The following is a 21199-nucleotide window of genomic DNA, read 5'->3' on the forward strand; positions in this document are numbered from 1 at the left end:
GAAACATGTTTCTGCTTGTGCTGCTTACAAGAGGAGCTTTGGTCATGGCTCGACCTTCATGAGGCACCAGAAGTCGGGAGAAACCCTCCCTATATCTGCACCAATGACTCCATGTCAACAAGACTTAGGGATGTGGTGAGTGTAAGAAGGGCTTTGTGCAGAACTCCTCATTCGTAGGAGATGGCACTCATGGAAGAAGTGCTACACATGACCCAACTGCAGGATGACCTTCAACCACAGCTCCAGCCTGATCAAGTTCCAGAGGATCCACTTAGGACCTGAGAAATGTCAGCACTGCAGATAGAGATTCATGCAGAGCTCCAACCTCATGAAACCCTGTCTAATCCATATGAAAGGTAGCTCCTGCAAGTGTCTCACCTGCAGGAAAAGTTTCTTTGAGGGCTGGCACGTCATTTCTCATGGGAAAACCCCCACTGGAGAGACCAGAAGAGGTCATCCTACTTGCAAGCTTTCACAGAGCAACCAGCCAATCCCTTCATCTGACACGTCATGTGGAAGAGACCAGCCTTGGATGTTAAGCTCAGTTTGCTCTGCTCCTCATACACCTGATCATTGCATCCCTTGAGAATCTTAAGCTAAGAGAATCATTAGCTTGGTCCTGGAGCTACAACATCAGCCTAAGGAAGGTGTGGTGGGAAGTGTTCTGTCATGTGTGTTCTGGATGGCTCTGGGCTTAAACATTTCTTTACAGTGAAGGTGACAGAACACTGAAACAGGCTGCCTGGAGAGGTTGTGGGGTCTCCTTCTCTCGAGACATTCAAAATCTGCCTGGACTCTTTCCTGTGTTGCCTGATTCCCCTCTGGCAGGGGGACTGGACAAGACGACCTTTCAAAGTCCATTCCAACCCTGATATTCTGTGATTCTGTGGTTGTCCAGGCAGTGCGGGTGAGACGGGATGGTGTTGCTGTATGTGATGGTGGTCTGGAACACATGGAGCTTGCTGTTGGCAAGTGGTTGACGTGGTTGAGAGCCTCTGAGTATGGATTAATAATAAAGCAGATAGCATTGTGAGACTTCACTGTAAGCCACCCAACCAGGTCCAACCCAATAACCCAACAGTTATTTATTCTCTAAAGCCACGCTTGCCCTAATGGGTGACCAGCTTCCTAGACCCTAAGGGGAATACCACACAGCCAAAAAAGCAGGTCCAGACAATTCCTAAAGCGTGTTGATGTTAGCTTCTTGGCACATGCACTAAAGGTGCCAACTATGAAAGGTGTCACTCTAGAATTGCTACTATAAACTGAATGGGGCTTGCGGGTGAAGTGGCAGTTGCTGAACATCTTGGCTACAATTGATACAGGTTGGTTTGCATAAGGAATTAGTACATTAGTTTAAGAACCAGCATATTAGTTTAGCAAATGGGATCCCTAAGTGATAGTTTTAAATCTTCCCATTTCAGATTTAGTGGGTGAACAGCCTTGTCACTCAATAATTTGTCACTGGGAACATAATTGAATGCTTTTCTGCCTCAGTTATTTTACATCATAGGAAGTACTTGAGTCACAATAGAATACTTTTATCTTTTGACTCAAAACGTGCATGGCCATTTTCCTTGGGTTCCACAGATGTTGTTTTTAAATAGTGTCTCACTATGGCCTAAAAACCAATGGGAATCTTCCAAAGTGGGGAAAACTGGATGGAAGTGGGTCAAAGTGGTTAAGCAGATGCTGAAAAAATGGGAAGAAGTAAGTGGGCACTCGACCACCTTTAATACCATTGAGCATGCCCAAAAGGACATCAGCACATACCTATGAGCTCGTGCTGCATGTGTATGTCTTAACTGTATAAATGCAGAACTTGAACTCTGAGAGAGCATGCTTGCTTATCAAGTCACACAGTGTGCATCATGAGGAATAAAGGAATGCCATTTTCTAGCATCACGTTTGGAGTTAGAGAGTTTTCTTTCCAAATTTCAGATGACACGGCGTCTATTGATGGAAAACCAAGAATGAAGTGTCCTTGCAAAATAAAATTTGGGAAGAACAAAAGAAGGACAGGGGGTCCCCGCAAAACAGCATAAAGAAAAAGCTGAGAATAATAATTTTGGTCACGAGGATCTGGTTAAACAAACTTATCTTGCAAGGATATGACAGGGCAGGCATGCTAGTTTAGCACCTGCCTGTAAATCTGCTATGCTGTGCAGAACAAATAGACATAGACTGTACAAGATAGAAAGGTAGTTCTAGTTGTGCAAAACCACAAACTCTGGACCCAGGTTACAATGTATGTATTAACAAAGGAAACAACGATGAATATTTATAGGAGGGACAGCTGAAGAATGTGAACTCTGAGTCACTCCACCAATGGGAAAATGGGGAAGGGCTCACCGGCATTGGGGTACAGAGATAAAAGAGGGACTGTGTCCCCCTGTACTTTGAGAGACCCGTGAGGCAGCTCCACATTCCTTCTTCAGACACCAGTCTGAAGACCCAGAAGTCCTCAGAATGCTACTCCTTCCCTCCCATTCTGAGAACCAAGTGCCCAGAAACAGCAGCCCACGGAACCAGAATGTAAACTCTTTAACTCCCGTTGCTTTACATGATGCTGTGATGTGGAATAACAAAAAGTACAAAACCACAACAGACCAATCAGGAAACTCTGATTCTCAAGTTGCAGTGATAGAAAGCAGACATTTGTGCAGAAATCGCACAAAAGATCTTCAGATTCCATACACAACTTGTGTTACAGAATGTTTCCAAGAGGTATGTTATAGATGCAGAAGTTGCATTAGCTATGCAAGTTTCTGAGAAGTATGTTGCATATTCAGTGATTGATACCAAGCAGGACCTCCTATTTCCTTGGTACAAAGATTCAGCAGAGCTTCCTCATCTCCTTGATCCAGGGACACAGCTCTTCCTGTGATCTAAGCATTGCAAGGCTGGGGTAATCCTCAAGGAACATCAGCAAGCTTAATTGTATTGTTACAACTTGTACCAATAAGCATAGCTGCTGAATTGCTGTATAATGTATTTAATACTTGCTTGCAACACCACAGCAGCCTTTACATGTTGTGGATGATGTCTCACTGTAGGTGGGGAGGCACTTTGGAAGACTACTCTGCTCTAAGAAGGCAAAGGAAACACCCAATCATAGAAAAAAAAAACAAGTATCCTTTCTTTTTTATTCCTTATCACTTATCAACATCAAAGGAAGCCAGAATCAACACAGTAAGCAGAGTGAGCCTAAAACAAGACAGTGTAAAGACATTCTCCTTTGTTTTCCTTATCTATGTGTGCAAAGACTTCTCTGGTAAGTCTCTGCATTCTACAGCAATCTTTGGGACATAAGGAGTGTTGGCATGGAATCTCGCATGGAGATGAGCCAGTTAGGGAAGGTGAAGGTGAATAAACCACCAAAGGTCTAACAGTGGGCCATCATGATGCTAGAAGAACGTTAGATGACATTGAAGATGGACAAATAAGGCTACACCATTGGGACCATTGGGACTGGATAGGATGATGATTTGGGGAATGTAATGAATACGTAATACATGTGAAAATACAATCTGTTCAGGAACAATCAACTGGGGGACCATTTTTGGAGAGTTATCCCAATGCTACCCCAGCACTGCCAATTAGAATAACTGCAAAACAGTAAAAAAAAGCCCTTTTGCTGTTAAGTTTCTAAGCATCAACATCATCATTTCAAATGGCAAACCAGAGGGGAACCTGCTGGGAACAGGACACCATTGACTTTTGCAGAGTGTTGAGGTGAAACATCAAAAAGATTTTCAGACCTGTGAAATGAGATCAAATTCTTCACGGTGACGTGTGAAATCAAAGTCTATAACCCATGTAAGGTTATAGCGCAGGCATGTTTATTACAGTGTCAGTTGTGAGGGGGATGATTCCTCCTAACTCACACACTAAAGCACCTGCTGGCTGCTTATTTATCACACAAAAGCATACATATAGATAGGATAACACAAAAGGTGGGCTGAGCTTGCTTAAGCTTAACTTCCAAGCTTAAGCTTAAGTTCCAAGAACTCACCATAATATTCCAATAAGCTGGGGGAAATCATTATAATATGTTCTGCTTCTGTGTGTATGTGTGCTGCTCTCTGGTGGTCGTGGGTAAGGGTCTACTACAAGTCTTCCTCACGAAGGCTTCCTGGTGTACTTTTCACCTTAGTAAATCACTAACTACAGACCCAGTTCAAACCCAGTTAGGTTCGTGCTCTTTGTTTAAAGAAGTCCATGCACCTGGGCTCCCTCCATTCTGAAGGGGGTCTTGTCTTTCATGACGAATGTCTGTCCTAGCAACATTACTGTATGAGAATTGCCTTGGAACGGAAAGAAGAGGATGCCCATTGGACATGAGATGGCGGCACAAGCCCTAAACCTCCAAGGATGGCACCAGGCTGGGGAGGGACAGCTGCGCTTTACTTCCCCCAGTCCCTCCTCCATCCATCTGGGGGATGTCCTGAGCTGTGCGCCTCCAGGGACAGCCCTTGTGCCATGGAAGCACAAGCTCCTTCCGTTCTGCAAAACACAGCGCCTTGCTGGAGCATGAGATGCAGGTGGGACAGATGCTAAAACCTCCTGAAATTCAATACTCTTTTCCCTTAAAAGATTTCATGATGCACTTCCAGGGCCCGGCAAACAGAAGAGGACACCTAGTGGATGTGGAGCGATGGCACAGCCTTCACAAACTGGTCAATCTGTCCATCCATCTGTCTGGGCTGGGATTTATTTCCCACAGGCTCTCATCGGGATGGGGACCTTCTCCTGGTGCCACAGCCATGGTTTTCCATGGGCTGCTCAGCTCAGCACCCTGAGCCCTTCCACCCTTCCCCAGGAGAGGCAGTCCCAGCTTTTCTCAGTGCATCGGGGCACCTTTCCCATTCTCCTCCCTCTTGAGCACAGGTTCGAGCTGCAAGGTGGAGGCCGATGTGCACACATGAACAGGGACAGGATCAGCTCATCCCTGTGCCACCTACACTAACACTGGGTCTGCAGCAGAGCTGATCACTATGTCCTCTGGAAGCAAAAGGAGCACCCAGAATGAGAGAACCCTATCACCACCAACCTCATGCCAGTGCTGCTGTGGGCAGAACCTCTCAGCTGCCACTTCCCAGCAGTGCTGTACTGCTGTCTGCACAAAACTAGGTGGCTGCTCCTCATTGTCTCTCTGAGAAACGTCTTTATATGCACTATGACCTCAAAGAGCCACAGAATTGCAGTGTGGTGCTCCCTGCTCACTGGTGTCACTTCTGGATGCACCCACAGCTGGGGTGGTTTCACTCTCCTGTTTCTCTGTATACATCTCTGGCATCACTTTTGGCACATGACAGCCGCATCACTGTGAGCCTCTCTGTTTCTGGGACAGGGCAGTATGTAGGAATGGGTGCAAGAAGTAAAACAGATCCTCACAAGGAGTCAAAGTTCAGAATGAAAAGGAGAGAAGCAGGAAGATTGTAAATGGGATCGCTTAGATAACTTTCCTTCCCCCCCCCCTCTGCAGAGCTGGGGAGCGGTCGTGCTGCTGATCCCATGCAGGGTCCCAGAGAGAGTACACATTCTCAATTACATTGGGAATTGGAACAGTGTAAACAGGATGTTAATGCCCTCCCCCCTTTTTACTAGCAGAAAGGTTAGAAATTTCAAGAAGGAAATAAATAAGTTAATGTAAATTTAACTTAAATAACCTTAACTGAGAATCTTGTTAAGGTAGTAGAGCAATTAGATCCATTTCTAGGGCGTAATCTGTACTTGTGGATGGAAATGATGTCTATCATGGGTATGTGTTCACTGGAGAAGAAAGAGGCATGACTGGGAGGCAGCTATGCAAGAGTGGGAAAGGAACACAGAGTGAAAGCTGGGCCATGGACGGAGGAGGAAAGAAGAAGGATGTCGAGGACAAACTGTACAGGCTGTTGTCACTTTCTTTGTGATTGTTAAATGTTTATCACAGAATCATAGAATGGTCTAGGTTGAAAAGAACCATAATGATCATCTAGTTTCCACCACCCTGCTGTGTGCAGGGTTGCCAACCAGCAGAGCAGGCTGCCCAGAGCCTAAAATGTTACCTAAGAAGCTGTGATTGGACAAGGAGTGTCTAAAGAGATACCAAAAAGACCCTCTGGGTTGTATTTTGGTTCACAGGGGAGAGGTTGCTGGTGAGCCAAGGGGAATACTGAGTAAGAAACCAAGAACATAAATGAAGTAATGGGACCAGTGTTATATTTGAGTATCCTAACCATGAGACCAAGTGCTGCGTGTGTCTGGAAACTGAAGAACTGTATTGTTTTATTTGTGAGTTTGGAAGGGAGTGGGACAAAACTGTTTTAATGCCATATGGAAGTGTAATTGTTAATGGTATATGGAAGTGAAATCGTTAATGCTATGTGGAAGTGCAGTTGTTAATGGTACACGGAACTGTAATTGAGGATACGAATAGTGGAAATGCAGTGGAAAATATCAGCAAAAGGGTTTAGGAAAACCAGTGAGTGTGAGATATTACAGCTTGTGATCTGCTCCAGCCAAAGCAGGCACATGAACACATCCCCCACAGTCATCCCACTGTCCTCCTGTCCCCCACCCAGCTGCAGCTTGTAAGCAGAACTCTGAGGGTAAGAGCTGGAAGCAGAAACTCTCGACATAAACTGTTACTGTTAATGGGGAGAGAACGAGACATTGGAAGCAAGCATAGCCTTTGTCTGCAGAGATCTAAGAAACCTGATATCCCAATGTTAGCACTGGAAGCCTGGGGGAGGAGGTGAAACTGAAATATGTTAGTAGCTTTTGTAATGATGAAAGTTTGGAAAACGAAAAGGTTTGGGAAAGACACAGGTTGAGAAAGGCAAATATGAACAAGGTTTAACTGTGGCAGTTTGATACGGACTCCGCTGTTAGTGCAGAGTGAAGACGTTTATTGCATGTGATGAATTTGAATAGCATGCATTTCACCTTATTAAACGTGACTCTCCTGCTGCAATCAGCACTGATTGATCTTCCATTCTGCCCTGAAGGAGATGCTGTTGGAGCTGGGCTTGTCCCTTTCATGCCGTCTGGTGACACCCGCATCAGCACGTACTCAGCCTGAGCGCTGGTGAAGTTGGTGTGGTACCACTCTTTGCTCTCACGGGTGCTGGCCCCTGGCACCAGCTCTGTCAGCCTCATCTCAAACTTACTGTACCTCAGCAGCATCTCCTGGTAGCGGGTGATGAGGTCACAGAGGCTGTCAAACTCCAGGCTGTGAGTTAGGAAGAACTTGGGGCTGCCGGCATCCTGCTGCCAATGGATGCTGCACCTTCTCGTTGCACCAGAAGGACACAACACTGTCCCCAGTGAATGTCTCACTCTCCCTGATGAGGAAGGAGCCATCAGGGCCCCCCTCTTGGTGCAGTACTCCAACAACAGCCACACAGCAATGTGCTGCCCACTGCGCCCTGCCCCCAGCTTGCCATGGAACCATTTCTCCATGGAATGCAGCTCAGTGTTGCTCAGCTCCTGCGCTGGTCGTCTCCCCTGCTTGCTTCTGGCTGGGACAACATAAAGCAGGTTCCATTTGTAACAGATGGGGTCTTGCATCATTTGGCAATCTGCCTTCTGCTCCTTTGCCAGACATGACGCCATGGTTCCTTGCCACTCACCTCTCTCAGGAGTCTTAGGTTTGGAGGGGCTCATTACCAGTCAGCTTGAGCTTCATAGCATCTGCTCACACCTGTGCCAGGTGTACAGCTAGACGTCTGGTATGTCAAGAAGCTCTGGCACAAATAATTAGTCTTTCTGTTTACGCCTCCTAAGGTCTTTTGCTAATCAGGGCAAGAATGTATTTTCTCCCAGTGATACACAGATTAAAGGGAGCAGAAGTAAGAGACTTGGATAAATTAACTGAGGGGATTGGAGAGTATACAGAAACAGGGATTGTAATGAAATAAAGACACTGGGAAGGACAGTAGCAGCTGCACTACAGCAGTGCCTGGAAGGGCCCAGGGAGAGTTCTGCCCCACCTGGTGGACTGAAAACAGCGTGCAAACACCAGGGAAATGGGTCATAGATGAAGAAGGTGTACCAAGCTGAGGGGATCGCAAAAGCTGAATGACGGAACCTGGAAAGTCTCACCATAGCAGACCCACTACTAGGGTTAAATTGATTAAATTGCAGCGAGGGAAGCAGGTTAAACAGGTTTATTTTCTGGTGGGCTGAGAGTAAAGCAAGACCAATAGATTGAAAATGTTAAGTCTGGCTTCAACACAAACCAGGAAAAACAATGCTGTACCACCAGAAGTGACAGAAATCTTGAATCAGGCTTACCCAGGAGTGTGGGCATCAAGGATGCCCAGCAGAGCCAAAAATGCAGCCCCAGTAGAAGATAAGTTAAAAGCAGGAACCGGTCCAGCCAGGATAAAGCAGTGCCCTTTGAGGATACGAGATTGTAGAAAGATAAAAGAAATAACAGATAATTTCCTGGAGTTTGGATTACTAATTGAATGTGAATCCAAATTACAGCACCCCAATCTTACTGATGAAAAATCGGATAGCAAAAGCTGTAGTTTGGTATAAGACTTGAGGGCAAGTAATAGAATAGTTGAATGTATACACCCAGAGGTAGCAAATCCATACACTTTAATTAACCAAATTAAGGAATGAGCAGGTAGAGTTTACAGTCTGGATTTGAAGGATGCCTTTTTGACTGGTTTGGTGAAATGAAGCATATATTTATTTGTCTTTGAATAGGAAAACCCCAATAAGGGGAAGACAAGAGTCAGTTAACCTGGACAGTGTTACCCAGGGCTGTGAGAACAGACCAGTGGTTTCTGAGAACTGGTCAGCTTGTGAGCTTGAGACTTGGGTTCCTCCATCCTAGGGTGGAACTTTACTGCGGTAATGGATGCTACAGCAACAAATGAGGACTGTGAGTTTGCTGAATTTGGAATTTCTTAGTTTAAATGATTATCAAGTCTCTCAACAGAAAGGAAGAGAGGAAGGAAGCAATTTGCTGAATGCCCAGAACACCAACATGGAGCTACCTCTGAGCTGCCTGTATGTGACTGCTTGGAGACTATGCCAGTCAGCCAGACTACAGGAGGAACCATTGGATGATGCTGAGGATTCCTGGATTCATTGATGGAAGCAGTTTTGTGAGACAAGGAAACTGCAAGGCAGGATTTACAGTAATTGCTACTGACAAGGTAATCAAAGAACAACCATTAACTTTCTCTCAGAAGGCTGAAATAACTGCCTTGACAAGAGCCTTAAGTATATGGGCAGATGCTAAATATGTATTTGGAGTGGTACACGCTCAAAGTACCATCTGGAAAGAGCAAGAATTGTTGACATGCAAGGAAAACAAATTGAGCATGGTGTAAATCTACCAAAGAGCGTGGCCATTATACACTGAAAAGGACATCAGAATGGTAAAACTGTATAGGAAATGGAAAGAAGATGGTGGATTAGGTGGCAAAGCAGGCAGCTGAAGGAAAAGAAATCGGTGACTTGGCTTTAATTCCAGATGGCAAACTTAAAATATTATTTTAGAGGGGACAGGAATCTAATTATTCATTTAGAAGGGAAGAGAGCAAGCTGACAGATGGGTGCTTACCCAGATGGACACATTGCTGTGCCCTTCAGTATTTGATGGAAATTGGTTTTAAGGGAACACGGTAAAACTTACCGGGGAAACAGCTGCTATAAAGTACTGTACAAACCCAGTACCAGAACAGGGCACAAGTAGGGCCTATTAGGAAAGGAAACCTTCCAGGACAACAATGGCAAATCTATTCCATTCCATTCCATTCCATTCCATTCCATTCCATTCCATTCCATTCCATTCCATTCTATTTCATTTCATTTCATTTCATTTCATTTCATTTCATTTCATTCCATTCCATTCCATTCCATTCCATTTCATTCCATTCCATTCCATTTCATTTCATTCCATTCCATTTCATTCCATTTCATTCCATTTCATTTCATTTCATTCCATTCCATTCCATTCCATTCCATTCCATTCCATTCCATTCCATTCCATTCCATTCCATTTCATTTCATTCCATTCCATTCCATTTCATTCCATTCCATTTCATTTCATTCCATTCCATTCCATTTCATTCCGTTCCATTCTGTTCCATTTCATTTCATTCCGTTCCATTTCATTCCATTCCGTTCCGTTCCATTTCATTCCATTCCGTTCCATTTCATTCCATTCCATTTCATTCCATTCCATTTCATTCCATTCCATTTCATTCCATTTCATTTCATTCCATTCCATTCCATTCCATTCCATTCCATTCCATTCCATTCCATTCCATTTCATTCCATTCCATTTCATTCCATTCTATTTCATTCCATTTCATTCCATTCCATTTCATTCCATTCCGTTCCGTTCCATTCCATTTCATTCCATTCCGTTCCGTTCCGTTCCGTTCCATTCCATTTCATTCCATTCCATTTCATTTCATTCCATTCCATTTCATTCCATTTCATTCCATTCCATTTCATTTCATTCCATTCCATTTCATTCCATTTCATTTCATTCCATTCCATTTCATTCCATTCCATTCCATTCCATTCCATTCCATTTCATTCCATTCCATTCCATTCCATTCCATTCCATTCCATTCCATTCCATTTCATTCCATTCCGTTCCATTCCGTTCCATTCCATTTCATTCCATTCCATTCCATTCCATTCCATTCCATTCCAGTTCATTTCATTCCATTTCATTCCATTTCATTCCATTCCATTCCATTCCATTCCATTTCATTTCATTCCATTTCATTTCATTCCATTCCACTCCATCCCATTCCATCCCATTCCATCCCATTCCATTCCATTCCATTCCATTCCATTCCATTCCATTCCATTCCATTCCATTCCATTCCATTCCATTCCATTTCCTTTATTGGAACTGCCAGGAATAAGGAGGCTTTTGTTATATGCTAGTTCTAACCAATACCTTTTCAGGGTGGCCAGAAGCATTCCCCTGCAGGACCAATAAAGCCAAAGAAGCAACCAAGGTATTGCTGCAGAAAATGATTCCAAGCTTTGTGGTTCCTGCAGTGATGTCCTCCGACAGGGAAACTCACTTTATTGCAGTGTCCAACAGATCAGCAAGCTATTGGGAATAGATTGGCAATTGCACACACTGCACAGACCACAGACAAGGGGTCAGATGGAGAAGATGAACCACCTGATTAAATCACAGGGCCAGGAGCCTGGACTACATCGGCCACAGTCATTGCCTTTGGCTCTCCTGAGGATCAGAACGAAATCTAGAGCCAAAGAGGGATTACGTCCTTTCAAAATACAAAACACAAAATAAGTACAAAAGGCCTTTTGTTGTGCAAACCAGGATCTCTACCCAGGTAGGGAGTGAAATACTAACTGAACGTGTCATAAGTCTACAGGAACAGCTGAGGGAAATAAACTGGTTCTAGGAACTAGATCCTGAAGCCTTGGTGGCTCAATCCATAATATTTTACCAGGAGATTGTGTGTGTATATATTAGACCTCTTTCAGGTTCACCCCTGGAACCAAAGTCTGTTCCAGGTGCTGCTAACGTCCCAAACAACAGCCAGAATTGAAAATTTAAGATCAAAATTAAAGAACAACCTTTGTGGATACATCATACTAGAGGCAAGAAGGTCCCTGATGGGAACTAAAGACAGCTGGATCCAAATCCTGCAAATCCAAAGACAGCAATATGGGCTCTTCTAATCGTTAGAAATATTAATTTGTTAAGTGCTGCTTTTGATGCAAATATTTATGTATCTCTTGTGAAAAACATTGCAAAGCAAATTAATATCAGTAATTCTTCAGTTTGTGGGCAAGCTGACAGTTTTAACTCTCCACTTCTTGGAGTCCCTGATGAACATAAGGCAAGAAATCAAACTGTTGCAGAGTTTGAGTCACTGCTTTGGTGGATGTTGATCAGTGAGAACGCAGATTGAATTAACTACATCCATTATAATTAACAGCAGCTTATAAACTATACAAAGGGTGCGATAAGGGGAACTGAGGAACAGTTAGGTGCCACAAGTAGGATGGCCTGAGAAAATAGGATCAGGCTAGATATGATGTTAGCTGAAAAAGGGGGGGGGGGGGGGGGGGAATGCTAGGTACCCACTGTTGCACCTTCAGCCCTAGAAACACAGCTCCAGATGGCAGAATAACTAAGGCACTGCAAGGGCCTACCACCCTTGCTGATGAATTGACAGAATAATCAGGAATAGATACTTCTGTCAATGGATGGTTGAAGTCCTGGTTTGGTAAATGGAAAGGGCTGTACGTATCCATATTTACTTCTCTGATTGTAGTAGCAGGAACCCTGACAGCAACCACTGGTTGCTGTGTTATCCCCTGTGTGAGGGGACTGGTAGGGTGACTGGTCAAGAGAGCAACTGAATCAAACGCCAATTGAGCTGCCACCATATTTGGATGAAATGATGATATTAGGGGAGATGGGTAATTAAGAAAGTAAAGAAGAAAGGAAGTAAAGAAGAGGAAGATGTCAATAAAGCAATACCTGAGAAAAAAATTGCAGAAATCAACAATGTATAAAGAAGAAAAGGGGGGAATTGTGGGACTGGGAAGTTGTTTCTGCATTAGAACTGACAAGATAAATATTTTACTAACAGTTCTTTTCAGGAGAGCCTTTTTACTTCATTGGGGGTCTCTGATGGTCTTTGCACGCTCAGCAGATAGCTGAAGTAATTTATAGTCACAGAGATAAGATACATGGAGGATATGGAGGATACATGTTGGTACAAAGACTGCAGCTCTGGTCTGTGCAGCCTTCTGGAACAGCTCTGAGCCTTGAGCTGAAGATAAGTCGCACTCCTAATCAGTGTGACAAGGATATCAATGGGCTCGTTATGTTGGAAGGCTACTAATTGTTGGTGCTGGATAGACAAGACCTGAGTGATAGAGAAGTGAAGGAGAAGAAGCAAAACAATTAGAAGTATACATGTTTAGATAGCAACAATTTATGTTCATCGGGTATGGATGTGTTTAGCTGAGCCTCGGGAACATTTGTGAACCTCAAGCACTCAGCGAATGAAGAGGAAGAGATCAGCATTGGGTAGTAGGGCATAAAAGCTGTGATGCTGCTTTCTGTGTGTGCTGCTGCTTGTGGGATGGCTGGCATTGCAATGGCAGTAAAATAAAAAAGATACAGTCCTGGGTTATTTGGGTATTTGCAACAAGTGCTCTCTGACCTCATGTCTGTCCATAACATTTGCAGTGTAGTAAGTTTTACGAAGCCATTATCTTTGGTAATTCTCTGTGTGAGAGTTAAAATTGTGTTTCCTTCCTCCAGCCTTGGATAATAAACAGAGAAGCAGATAAGGGGGGGAGGGGAGGGGCTATGCCCTCAGGATAAGGAAAATGGATGGAGGGGACAAATAATCAAGAGATAACAAACTACGAGGTGAGAATGAGGGAGAGATTAAAGGTTGATGAGAATGAGGGAGAGATTAAAGGTTGGTGGGATTAGGATGCAGATACAATAATAAGCATCGAAGCCTCACACAGATTCTGGAGTGGTCAGCCTAGAAAGGGAAGGAATTCTTGGCGTTGGTGGATCAGGGATATAAGGCTGTGATGTATTTTCGATCATGCTCCTGTTAGCAGGATGCCCACCACTGCAATCGTGAATTAAAACTTTTTCACAACAAAGCCAGTCTGTGAAAAATCAGTTATTTCTCACAACTGGAATCTGCAAACGTTTAATATGAACACGAGCCTGAACGTGAGCCAGCAGTGTGCCCAGGTAGCCAAGAAGGCCAACGGCATCCTAGCTTGCATCATAAATAGTGTGGCCAGCAGGAACAGGGAAGTGATTGTCCCCCTGTACTCAGCTCTGGTGAGGCTGCACCTCAAGTACTGTGTTCAGATTTGGGCCCCTGATTGCAAGAAAGACATTGAGGGCCTGGAGTGGGTTCAAAAAAGGGAGACAAAGCTGGTGAGGGGTCTGGAGCACAGGGCTGATGAGGAGAGGCTGAAGGAGCTGGGGTTGCTCAGTCTGGAGAAGAGGAGCTCAGGGGAGACCTCACTGCTCTCTATAACTGCCTGAAGGGAGGCTGCAGTGAGCTGGGGGTTGGTCTCTTCTCTCGTGTAACTCGTGATAGGACCAGAGGGCATGGATTCAAGCTGCGCCAGGGGAGATTCAGTCTGGAGTTAGGAAATACTACTTTTCTAGAGTGGTCAGGCATTGGAATGGGCTGCCCAGGGAGGTGGTGGAGTCACCGACCCTGGGGGTGTTCAAGGAACGTTTGGACGTTGTGTTAAGGGACACGGTTTAGTGAGAACTATTGCTGATGGGTGGGTGGTTGGAGTGGATGATCTTGTAGGTCTTTTCCAACCTTGGTAATTTAGTGATTCTGTGACACTGCTACGAACGCTGCCAAGCCAGTGTCAGTGGTAAAGGCGTGAAGTTTGCAGTAAGCAAACAGTGCTGTACTGCAGCCTCTCCCCCCGCTTCCCGCAGCGCTGGGGAACGCTCCTCCCCATGGGGCAGGACGGGACGGGACGGGACGGGACGGGACGGGACGCGGCGCAGCGCAACCCGGTCCGGGCCGCATCCCCGGCTCTCAGCCGCCCCCACGCAGAGCTGCTGCAGCCCCGCGCCGTCCCCGCGCCCCACCACCCCGGCACCCACGGCTCTGCGCCGCAGCCATGGACGCGACGCCGCTCACTCACCGCCACTCTTCGCCGTCTGCACGCCGCTTTCCGCTCCGAGCCCGATGTGATGTCATCATCGCGCGCCGGAACTTGGTGACGTCACGGAGCGGCGCCGCGCAGCCGGCGCGGAGCGGAGCGTTGGGAAGCAGTCGTTCAAATGGAAGCCGCGCCGCGCCGCGTTTCTCTCATGCCCGCTGTCTCCGTGGACGAAGTGACGCCCGGCTGATGGCTGAGATTCGCTCCCGCATCTCGCAGTTCCTGCGGGGACGGTCGTCGTTTGGTACGTCGGTCGCATCGGCTTCTTCGTGCCGCCCCCGCGGTGCCCGGCTGTGGCACAGAGTCCTTCTTCTCTATCTTCCTCAGGTCTTCCTTTCCAGGGGTCGGTACTGGGGTCCAACTTGTTTCATATCTTTATTGATGACCTGATTGAGGGATTTGAGTGCGCCCTCAGCAAGTTTGCAGGTGGCACCAAGTTCGTAGGTAGTGTGGGTCTGCATGGGGGTAGGGAGGCCCTTCAGAAGGGTCTAGATGAGCTGGATCGCTGGGCTGAGGTGAATGCGATGAGGTTCAGCAAGGCCAAGTGCCGGGTCCTGCATTTTGGCCACAATAACCACATAATAAAATATGCAGCGCTACAGGCTTGAGGCTGAGTAGCCGAATGACTGCGAAGAGGAAAGGGACCTGGGGGTGTTGGCTGATGCTTGGCTGAACGTGAGTCAGCAGTGTGCTCGGGTGGCCAAGAGGTCTGATGCCATCCTGGCTTGCATCAGAAATAGTGTGGCCAGCAGGAGCAGGGAGGTGATTGTCCCCCTGTGCTCAACTCTGGTGAGTACCTTGAGTACTGTGTTCAATTTTGGGCCCCTCACTACAAGAAAGACTTCAAGTCTTATGAGGAGCGGCTGAGGGAGCTGGGATTGTTCAGTCTGGAGAAGAGGAGGCTCAGGGGAGTCCTCAATGCACTCCACAGCTTCCTGGAGGGAGGTTGTGAGGAGGAGGGGTTTGGCCTCTTTTCCCAGGCAGCAAAAAGGACCCAAGGAAATGGCCATAAATTGTATCAGAAGAGGTTTAGATTAAACATAAGGAAAAACTTTTTCTCTCAGAGAGCAGTCAGGCACTGGAATGGCTGCCCATGGAGGTGGTGGAGTCACCGTCCCTGACAGTGTTCAAGAGGCATCTGGATGAAGAGCTACAATATGATACAACTACAATAGGTACTCTTAGGGGAAAAACAGGAATATATTCATTGATATAATGAAGATACTTGGTAGTGATTTAATAGTGACTTGACAAGATTGGAGATGGGTGCAGTACTGCTGGTCTGAGTCCTGGGCATCATTACTCCCAAAAGGGCTGGGGAGGGCTGTTCTTGGACAGGGAGGCTTGGAGGCTTGCTGATGTGACTCCCATCTACAAGAAGGGCCATAAAGAGGATCCTGGAAACTACAGGCCTATCAGCCTGACATCAGTGCCAGGGAAGGTCATGGAGCAAATCCTCCTGGCAGAGATCACACAGCTTGTCCACGGGATCAGGCCCAGCCAGCAGGGGTTCATGAAAGGCAGGTCGTGTTTGACCAACCTCATCTCCTTCTACGACTGGGTGAGCAGACTGGTAGATGAGGGAAAGGCAGTTGATGTATCTACCTGGACTTCAGCAAAGCCTTTGACACGGTCTCTCACAGTATCTTTCTGTGGAAACTGGCTGCCCATGGCTTGCACAGTTTTACCCTCCGTTGGATAAGGAACTGGCTGGAGGGCCGTGCTCAACGGGTTGTGGTCAGTGCAGTGAAGTCCAGCTGGAGACCTGTGACAAGTGATGCCCCCAGGGGTCGGTGCTGGGGCCCATCCTGTTTCATATCTTCATTGATGACTTAGATGAAGGGATTCAGTGCACCCTGAGTGAGTTTGCAGATGGCACCAAGTTGGGAGGTGGTGTGGATCTGCCTGAGGGCAGGGAGGCCCTGCAGAGGGATCTGGATCAGCTGGATCGCTGGGCTGAGATGAATGGGATGAGGTTTAACAAGGCCAAGTGTCGGGTTCTGCATTTGGGCACAACAACCCCATGCAGCCCCATTACAACCCCATTACAGGCTTGGGGATGAGTGGCTGTGAGTGTGAAGAGGAAAGGGACCTTGGGGTGTTGGTTGGTGCTTGGCTGAACATGAGCCCACAGTGTGCCCAGGTGGCCAAGAGGGCCAACAGCATCCTGGTCTGCATGAGGAATGGCCAGCAGGAGCAGGGAGGTGAGCATCCCCCTCTACTCAGCACTGGGTTCAGTTTTGGGCCCCTCACTACAAGAAGGACATGGAGGTCCTGGAACGTGTTCAAAGGAGGGCAATGAAACTGGTGAGGGGTCTGGAGCACAAAGATGAGGAGCGGCTGAGGGAGCTGGGATGGTTCAGTGTGGAGAAGAGGAGCTCAGGGGAGACCTCACTGCACTGTGCAACTGCATGGAGGGAGGCTGTGGTGCAAAAGGGTCTGGGCTCTGCTCCCAGGCAAACAGTAGGAGCCGAGGAAACGGCCACAAGTTGTAGCAGAGGAGGTTGAGGTTGAGCATTAGGATAAACTTCTTCTCTCAAAGATCCCTATGGGTTCTGTGGGGTCTCTATGGGTTCCAATGGGTCCCAATAAGGTCTATAGGGTCACAATGGGTCTCTATGGGTCCCTATGGGTCCCAATGGGGTCTACGGGGTCTCAATGGGTCTCTATGGGTCCCAATGGGGTCTGTGGGGTCTCTATGGGTTCCAATGGGTCTCTATGGGGTCTCTATGGTTTCTATGGGTCCCAATGGGGTCTATGGGGTCTCACTGGGTCCCTGTAGGTCTCTATGGGGTCTGTGGGATCTCTATGGATTCCAATGGGTCCCAATATGGATATTAGGAGAAACTTCTTCTCTCAAAGGGCGGTCAGGCACTGCAATGGCTGCCCAGGGAGGTGGTGGAGTCACCATTCCTGGCAGTGTTCAAGAGGTGCCTGGATGAGGAGCTACGAGAGATGCTTTAGTAGCTTGTGGCATTGATAGGAATGGGAGGGGGGTTGGACTGGATGATCTTGCAGGTCGTTTCCAACCTTGTGATTCTGTGGTTCTATGATTCTAGGGACAGCAGCATTCCCTCACACCTACCCTGCCAATTCTGTAGTACCAGCAGGCTCCAGTGAAACTCCTGCCTTTCTCCTGTGACTATCCCAGTCTGAGGGAGAGCAACAAATGGCCACACCGCATCCATCTCAGGTAGGAGTGTGGGGAAGCAAGCGAGTGAGGGATGTGAATGCATGGCGAGAGGGAGGTGCCTTTCTCTCCTCTGCCAGCTGCTCCCATCGGCCTTGACTGTTCCCAACAAGGAGCCTCTTTGCTTGCAGGAGCCCGTGAGCTTTGCAGAGGTGGCCGTGTATTTCAGCAGGGAGGAGTGGGCGCTGCTGGACCCTGCACAGCGAGTGCTGTACCAGGACGTGATGCTGGAGACGTACGCGTGCGTGGCCTCGCTGGGTGAGGGCTTTGCTGCCTTTCGTCCTTGTTAGGGCTCCTTTGGCTGTGCAGAACGGCACCGCAAGCAGGGCTTAGAATAATTGCAATGTAGTTACTTGTGGAGTAACGCAACAGCACCAGAAACAAAATGTAGGTAAGTTTCTCGTATGTTTCAGAAAGGATTAGCTGCTTAGAACTCTGAGAAATGATCCAGAGTCACTGGTGGCAAGCAGGCATCAGCCAGGAGGGGTTGGATCAGCAAACTGTCTTTGTGTTGCTGTGTTGCATGTTGCTGCGTTGCATTGTGCCACCATGCTCCAGCAACCTGACAACCTGCTTTGTCAGGGGGGTTGGACTTGATGATCTCTGGAGGTCCCTTCCAACCCCTACAATTCTGTGTGTGATTCTGTGTGTGAACTCTCTGGTTATTTGCCTTTTTTTTCCTTTTCCATTGAATTATTGCAAACCTTTATGAAGCCTTGGGCACTAAGCAGTTTGGATACAATTTAAAAAAAGAAATCCTAAGGTGAACATTAGAGAAACTGTTCCTGCATAATTTTCAGATACGTAGAGGTCATGTTGGGCTTCAAAGCAAGCCAGTATGTGTTGGCCCAGTGTCATCCAGGCCCTTATTGTGGTTACAGAAGTTGGGAGGGACACTGAGTGGAGTTGTTGGAGAAGCAGCTGTGCCAGAATCATAGGAATGCTTTCACGTCCTCTGCTTCTGTATTTAACCTCCATGTCCAGCCCCCAAACCTATGGTGGTCTCCCTGCTTGAAGGAGAGGAAGACCCCTGGGACCCAGATGTGCATGGCCTGGAGGACATGGCAGGAGATCTCAGCCCAGGTGAGATGGTGGGGGACAGGAGGAGGTTGGGCTGACAAGAACCATCATTGTCTGAGAAATAGTTTAGGCCTAATTGTGTTATTTCTGGCTTTTCTCTGTCATCCAGCAGGACATGGAATCACAGCTGTTCAGGAGGGTGTACAGAATTGTGATGTGACTGAAAGGCAGCGTGGAAGTGTCTTGGTGGAAGAAATCAGAAAGGATATCCAAGGGGATCTGAAACAAGTAGAGCACCTCAAGAAGCAACAGGGAAACCCTCCAGGAGAGACTGTGAGGAATCTCCTGGACTGCAGCACTGGTCAAAAACAGCCTGAAGATGCAAGGAGTAAGGAAGTGTGCCAGGAGAAAAGGCAGAACCCAAGTGCTGAGTGTGGAAAAAGCCTGAAAAGGAATTCCAGCCTTGTTAACTACTGTTGTGTACGCTCAATGAAGAGATTGTACAAGTGTTCAGATTGTACAAAAAGCTTCAAATGGAAATCCCACCTCGCCTTCCATCAGCGCATCCACAGAGGAGAGAGATCCTTTGGGTGTTCTGAGTGTCCAAAAAGCTTCAAGAACAGTTTCCCCCTCACCTGCCACCAGTGCATCCACACAGAGGAGAGACCCTTTAAGTGCCTTGATTGTCCAAGGAGCTTTGAAACCAATTCCCACCTCACTGGCCACCGGTGCATACACAGAGGAGAGAGACACATAAAGTACTGCGAGTGTGGGAAGGGCTTCAAATACAGCTCTGTACTGCAGTGCCACCAGCGCATCCACACAGGAGAGAGACCCTTCAAGTGTCCTGAGTGTCCAAAGAGCTTCAAAAACAGTTTCCACCTCACCTGCCATCAGCGCATCCACACAGAGGAGAGAGAGGAGAGACCCTTTAAGTGCCCTGATTGTCCAAGGAGCTTTAAAACCAATTCCCATCTCTCTGGCCACCAGCGCCTCCACAAAAGAGAGAGAACCATTAAGTACTGTGAGTGTGGGAAGGGCTTCAAATACAGCTCTGTACTGCAGTGCCACCAGCGCATCCACACAGTAGGGAGACCCTTCAAGTGTCCTGAGTGTCCAAAGAGCTTCAAAAACAGTTTCCACCTCACCTGCCATCAGCACATCCACACAGGAGAGAGACCCTTCAAGTGTTGTGAGTGTGGGAAGCATTTCAAGTACAGTTTTGCACTGAAGCGTCACCAGCTATGGGTCTCCATGGGTCTCAATGGGGCAGTTATGGGTCTCTATGGGGCAGCCATGGGTCTCTGTGGGGCAGTTATGGGTCCCTGTGGGTTTCTATGGGTCTCTATGGGGCAGCTATGGGTCTCTGTGGGGCAGCTATGGGTCTCTATGGGTCCTTATGGGGTAGTTATGGGGTAGTTATGCACACAGCAGTGAGACCCTTTCAGTGCTCTGAGTGTGGGAAGGGCTTCAAATTTGCTTATCAATTACAGCACCACACACGCATCCACACAGAAAAGAGACCCTTTGCGTGTCCTGATTGTTCAAAGAGCTTCAGAATCAATTCCCAGCTCACCTACCACCAGAGCATCCACAGAGGACAGAGACCCTTCAAGTGTCCTGAGTGTCCAGAGAGCTTCAGAATTAGCTTCTACCTCACCTGCCACCAGAGCATCCACAGAGGAGAGACCCTTTAAGTGCCTTGATTGTCCAAGGAGCTTTGAAACCAATTCCCACCTCACTGGCCACCAGTGCATACACAGAGGAGAGAGACACATAAAGTACTGCGAGTGTGGGAAGGGCTTCAAATACAGCTCTGTACTGCAGTGCCACCAGCGCATCCACACAGTAGGGAGACCCTTCAAGTGTCCTGAGTGTCCAAAGAGCTTCAGAAACAGTTTCCACCTCACCTGCCATCAGCACATCCACACAGGAGAGAAACCCTTCAAGTGTTGTGAGTGTGGGAAGCATTTCAAGTACAGTTTTGTACTGAAGCGTAACCAGCGAATGCACACAGAGGTGAAACCCTTTCAGTGCTCTGAGTGTGGGAAGGGCTTCAAATTTGCTTATCAATTACAGCACCACACACGCATCCGCACAGAAAAGAGACCCTTTGCGTGTCCTGATTGCTCAAAGAGCTTCAGAATCAATTCCCAGCTCACCTACCACCAGAGCATCCACAGAGGACAGAGACCCTTTAAGTGTCATGAGTGTGAGATGAGCTTCAAATACAATTCTGTATTGAAGTGCCACCAGCGCATCCACACAGAGGAGAGACCCTTCAAGTGTCCTGAGTGTCCA

At 47.2% G+C, this 21199-nt stretch overlaps 1 protein-coding gene across 2 annotated transcripts; it reads left to right on the forward strand.

Annotated features, from left to right (window-relative positions):
* The first annotated feature begins 14768 nt into the window (after window positions 1–14768).
* Window positions 14769–20323, forward strand: LOC125685942 (zinc finger protein 501-like). Of its 2 annotated transcripts, XM_048929469.1 has the most exons (5): window positions 14769–14932; window positions 17748–17881; window positions 18010–18136; window positions 18863–18961; window positions 19068–20323. In XM_048929469.1, the coding sequence occupies exons 2-5, from the start codon at window positions 17858–17860 to the stop codon at window positions 20315–20317; spliced, it is 1500 nt and encodes a 499-aa protein (XP_048785426.1). In that variant the 5' UTR covers window positions 14769–14932; window positions 17748–17857; the 3' UTR covers window positions 20318–20323. The 2 variants fall into 2 exon arrangements, with proteins under 2 accessions (XP_048785426.1, XP_048785427.1); XM_048929470.1 differs by lacking the exons at window positions 14769–14932; window positions 17748–17881; window positions 18010–18136 and having other exon boundaries at window positions 18177–18961; window positions 19071–20323.
* Window positions 20324–21199: the final 876 nt, after the last annotated feature.

The sequence above is a fragment of the Lagopus muta genome, chromosome 30 (genome assembly GCF_023343835.1).
Source record: "Lagopus muta isolate bLagMut1 chromosome 30, bLagMut1 primary, whole genome shotgun sequence".
Taxonomy (NCBI): domain Eukaryota; kingdom Metazoa; phylum Chordata; class Aves; order Galliformes; family Phasianidae; genus Lagopus; species Lagopus muta.